Here is a 5,872-nt window from a genome sequence, read left to right as displayed (position 1 = left end):
TAATAATAATAATAATAATAATAATAATAATAATAATAATAATAATAATAATAATAATAATAATAATAATAATAATAATAATAATAATAATAATCCTTTCTACTGGAAGCAAGATGCCTGAAATTTGGACTGTATACATATTTGTATACAGACACAAGTATGAACGTCTGAGGAAGAAGTCTTTTCAGTGTTATAAAAGACTTTTCTTTATTCAGGTTGGTTCCATTTTAAAGAGAAATACCAAGTTCGGTTTCCGTCAACCTACTAAGTTGAATCAATCTACAGAATAATATTTACCTTTCATTGACATCCGTCCCCGGAAAATGGAGCTAACTGTCAGATAGCGTCCATGTCTTGGGTCACAGGCCGCCATCATATTTTTAGCATCGAATATCTGTTGAGTAAGTTCGGGCACGGTTAGGGCTCGATATTGTTGGCTTCCTCGAGAAGTAAGTGGAGCAAATCCAGGCATGAAGAAATGAAGGCGTGGAAAAGGTACCATATTCACTGCAATCTTTCGTAAATCGGCATTTAATTGACCTGAAGATAGAAAATATTTCAGAATCTAGATTTGATAGTATTATATGACTATATGACATGAAATAAAAATATTTTGAAAGCCCAGTGAGTCAAGATAAGAACTATAAGGTCATTTAAAAATATTGCACTCATGTAAAAAGAGTAATGTCACTAAGTTGCTTCATTACTGACCAGTTATCTGCTGAGTGACCAACTAATTATTAACTAACTCAAACACTTTACCATATTTGAACAACACTGCCAATGTACGAGGAGATGGAAGTTCAGCTACAAAGAAATGTCGAATTTGCTTTTATTGTACACAATCCCGACTATTTCTCGCCAACAGTTTAACTCTTTCGCTCTCTCTCTCTCTCTCTCTCTCTCTCTCTCTCTCTCTCTCTCTCTCTCTCTCTCTCTCTCTCTCTCTCTCTCGGTTTGTGAGGTTGTGTTCAAATCCCACGAGACTCTCGTAAAGTCAATTAAGACTAGAAGACAATTTGCTGACGTTACCTCCTGAGATATAGCGTAAGCTATTCCAAAGACTCAGTTTTCGACGACGCACCAATGCTAATATTGGTTTCAGATTTTGGCACAAGGCCAGAAAATCTGGGTGAGTAGGGTAAGTCGATTACATGGACTCCTAGTGTTCAACTGATATTTATTTTACCAACCCCGGAAGGATGAAAGGCGAAGTCGACCCCAGCGGAATTTGTACTCAGAACGTAAAAACGGATGAAATGCCGCTAAGCGTTTCTTCTTTCTTCTGTTCTGTGACTTCTTCGATGCAGCGTCAACGAATGTAACCGGGCGACTGACCATCCTACCAAATTTCCCTTTAAATACTCGCCGGTAGGCTCCAGCAGCCAGCACCAGCCAACTGTCACGTGACACTGTCTAAGCTTCAACTGACCAATGGAGGGGAAGGGCGCGTAGTTTTAGCCCGCGCCCTCTTTAAACCTGCCTTCCAACAGTGTCGGACGGCAGGTATAGAGAACGTCTAAGTTACGGGGAAGTAAACAAGAAAATACCACTGTCAAACACAAACACAAAGACACACATATATATGTACGTGTGTATATATATATATATATATATATATATATATGTCGTAAGCCCGGTGCCCTGTGAACATAGAATTATATATTCCTTCTGCATATCCACAAAAATATTTCTTGCATTGAACCAAGACCACACAATCTAAGATGAGAGACGTAGCCTGCTAGATCGATCCTACGACGCACCTGGACTTTATCCCGTCGACCTCGGTGCGGCGAAAGGCAAAATATAAATGCGTGAGTTTTCAGCTCAGAACGTGATAAGGACGATGAAGGCAAATACGGTAAACAAAGGCATTTATTTAATTCGGGCCGCAGAATCATACCTATAAATGGTTTGAAACATATACGTAATACAGTTCTATATTCAAGAGATGAGGAGTTATGTACATTATTTACACTATTTACATTTGACGTAAATATGCCCACGGTCATATGGCATAGTGGTTAACAGCGCGGACTGCTAACCCCAAAATTCCGAGTTCGATTCCAAGCAGTGACCTAAATAATAATAATAGTAATAACATCGAAAAATACCTTAGGAATGAGAACCCAGGTTCGAAATTTCTCCAAGACATCTGATGAAGTCTGGAGGTATATCAGCCGAAACGTTGCGTTAACAACAAACAAGATGAGGACAAATATACGTCAAGGGTAAATAATGTACATATATGTAAGCCTGAATACGTCATCTTTTATAGACCAACATGGCTACCAAGACAATTCTAACTCATAAATCTTCATACATAATTTCATTGTTAGATAGCCGCTCCCGCATCTAAGAGAACAGTGTCGTGTGATACTTGTATATAATATTATCAACTTGTGATCTGTGTGAAAATAATAGTGTTGTTCTGTGCTTCCTAACATTGGCTTCTTTAGACGCTTATCACGACATTATGTATTTCATCTCATTAAAAGAAACGATGGGTATGTGTCTTAATCAGCTTCGTAAACTTTTCGTCTCTCCTCACCATTCTCTCTCTCTCTCTCTCTCTCTCTTTTATCTCGGTTTGTCCACAACAACTGCAAGCCCATACCTTAGAGACATCAGCATCATTGCACAACTACCTCCACCGCCACCGCCACCATCACCATTAATAATAATACTTACTCTATTTCTGCTACATTCACCACTTTCGCCGTTACTACTATTGTTACTACCATCACTACCACTACCACCACCACCACAATTATTGCCGTGACCATTGCTACCACTACAGATGCTACTATTAGCACCACCACCACCACTAAGTTTACTATTACAACAACTACTAAGACTACTACTACAGCTATTATTACAACCAACACCATCATAACAACTATTACTACTACAACTATTACCGAGAGAGAGACTTATAAATGAGATTTTGAGGCTTTAATGCATTTCTCGGGAATATTTTCAACTTGATCATCGTAAGTGATGCGAAAGTCGCTACATCTCGCTCAGAGATTTAATATAGCTAATAACAGGAATATTTGGTTTTAAAAAACTCTCGGATGAAAGAAAAGAGAATCGGAGACTGTTCGTTGGACACGAAATTGTATCTTCTACTAGCATGAAAGTTGAGCTAGCAATACCACTGTCCCACGGGAAGCCTTCGATAAATTAAATAGGAAAGATTTCGTTTTCATTTTAAACTAGTTTTCTATACACTGTAGTTGAATCTTCGAGGTCCGCCGTTAAAAACTATTTCTTCTATATCTTCTGAAGTTTCCAAATTCTTATGATGGATATTTTCTTGAATTATAAGCATTTATTGGTTATTAATTCCTGTAGAAAAGGCATGAACGTCTTAGAAGTTTCCGTCTTTACTCAAAATATGTGGTTAGTCCATATAAATAGACATATAAATATATATAAATAAATATCCTTTTTAACGGTGGAGCTCTACATAGCAGATGCTAAAAATAATAACACGTAAAAAATTGAGTTAAGAAGAGTCTCGGAAGGAAAACAAATGTAGACTTTGCATTGCACACGAACCTGCAACTTCTGGCAATATGACAGAGGAGCTTTCAATACTACTGTCCCATGAGCAGCCTTCGACGCTTTTGATGTGAAAAGATTTGGTTTTTATTTTAACCAAGTTTTCTTTATGCTGTTCCTTATAGCTTTATCTTCGAGATCCACCATTAAAAACGATTTATTCCACATCTCTCGAAGTTTCTTTTTTCCATTCGAGAGTTTTATTTTTAGCTTAATATTCTACAAGTTATGATTTATAGTTTTAGCTACTTCGAGACCCTCATGCCTTACTTACAGGAATTAATAGCCAATAAATGCTTAAAATTCAACAAAAGATGCATTATAAGAATTTAGAAACTTCGGGAGATGTGAAAGAAATCGTTTCAAACTGTGGAACTCGAAGATAAAGCTATAAGGAGTAGTATAGAGAAAACTGGGTTAAAATATAAACCAAATCATTCCACAGCAATAGGGTCGAAGAATGCTCGTGGGACAGTGGTATTCGTTGCGCAACGGTCACGTTAACAGAAGCTGCAGGGTCATGTCCAACGTACAGTCTCCGACGTTCTATTATTATTATTACTTATTTCTTTACTGTCCACAAGGGGCTAAACATAGAGGGGACAAACAAGGGATTAAGTCGATGACATCGATCCCAGTGCGTAACTGGTACTTAATCTATCGACCCCGAAGGGATGAAAGGCAAAATCGACCTCGGCGGAATTTGAACTCAGAACTTAGCGACAGATGAAATACTGCTAAGCATTTTGTCCGGCGTGCTAACGAGTCTGCCAGCTCGCCGCCTTAATAAGGCTATTAATAAAAGCGTGTAAATATTGGCCCTTTGGATAGAAAAAGTCGAATACTGTCCGTCAGACTAGAACCCACATCTCCAGTATATACGAGAGAGAGAAAGAGAGAGAGAGAGATTAAATATATCTGTGACACTCAAATCACAATATTTTGTGAATCATTGCACAGATAATTAACTCGACTTTAATCAGTATTGTCAAATAATTAAACCATTACACCTCCAAATATTGTTTTCCCAGTGCTTTTTAAAAATTTTTTATCAAACTAAAGCTGAATATGGGTGAGTCAAATATTTATGAAATTTCAGTAAATTCAGCAGTTTTTCACTTGGGTGTTGTCAGCACATTTATCGATAAAATCAAGCTAAATTTGAGCCCTCGCCCATTATTTAGTGTGTGCTGGTGATGCAATAAATTGGACTGTTTAAACGGCCAACCAGATTGCAGAAACACGTTTTTGTGTCCTGGTGATGTATTTTCTCTTTTTTTTTTTTTAATACATTCAAAGTTCGAACTGTGTATGTTTGCATGCCTGTGAGGTTACATATGTGTATATGTGTGTGTATGTATGTATGTCATTATTCAGTTTTATATCAAGATTTCTTGCCAATAGAGAAAGAATCGGTTTCCCCAAACCTTTCTGGCCTTATACCTTTAGTAGAAAGGATTATTATTATTATTATTATTATTATTATTATTATTATTATTATTATTATTATTATTATTAGCATCATATAAAACTAATAAACAGTGATGTGGCTTTTAAAATTCACAACAAAGCATGTGTAAAATGTGGAAGGGTGTGCCTCTCAGTTGGAGGTCTAAAAAGACATGTTAAGAGAGTGCATATGGTGGCATCTGTTTCTCCTGCCAGCCAGAACAATTGTGCAGTATATAATAAAAGGTGTAAAAGCTTGACTGGTCTTAAAAGTCATATAAGGCCATCACATGGCAACAATAATGAATCATTTCAGTAAGTCTTCTTGGCAATGACTTTTTCTCGTGTAGCGAGAGTGCAGTTATTATGTATGTATATGTATGTGTGGAGATTTGTATGCTTTGTTTTATGTATATCTTCTCATGCATATAGTTAAATATCTAGGAATGCTTATATATATACTGAAATGATTAACTTCTACAGATAGTTTTATTTCCAGTGATGGCATGAATTTGTAGTCTTCGAATCAGCTTTTTCCTTTCTAGTTTTGAGAAGCCTAATTTCTCAAGATTGATATTTAGGCAGTGTGTTACAGGTATAAACCCCAGTAATTACAGGCCCCAATAATTGCAGGTATAAACTCGGACTTATAATCTGGATAGAGTAACTACTGACTTTTCAATGTATGTTTGAATGTATTTGTGTATATGTGTGTAGAGGCGCAATGGCCCAGTGGTTAGAGAAGCGGACTCGCGGTCATAGGATCATATATTCACATATGTGTGTGTGTGTGTGTGTGTGTGTGTGTGTGTGTGTGTGTGTGTGTGTGTGTCTATTGTTGTTGTTGTTGTTGTTG

General features: G+C 36.9%; 1 protein-coding gene across 1 annotated transcript in view; it reads right to left on the bottom strand.

The window, feature by feature from the left end:
* Nucleotides 1-5,872, bottom strand: part of LOC106867558 (tubulin beta chain) — a 57,333-nt gene that overhangs the window by 7,400 nt on the left and 44,061 nt on the right. The window contains exon 6 of the mRNA XM_014912466.2: nucleotides 298-540. Coding sequence (XP_014767952.2) covers nucleotides 298-540 — 243 coding nt within the window. The remainder of the gene's footprint in view (nucleotides 1-297; nucleotides 541-5,872) is intronic.

The sequence above is a fragment of the Octopus bimaculoides genome, chromosome 13, assembly GCF_001194135.2.
Source record: "Octopus bimaculoides isolate UCB-OBI-ISO-001 chromosome 13, ASM119413v2, whole genome shotgun sequence".
NCBI classification, from domain to species: Eukaryota; Metazoa; Mollusca; class Cephalopoda; order Octopoda; family Octopodidae; genus Octopus; species Octopus bimaculoides.
Note: the sequence above shows the minus strand (reverse complement) of the source record. Positions and strands in the feature narration are given on the sequence as shown.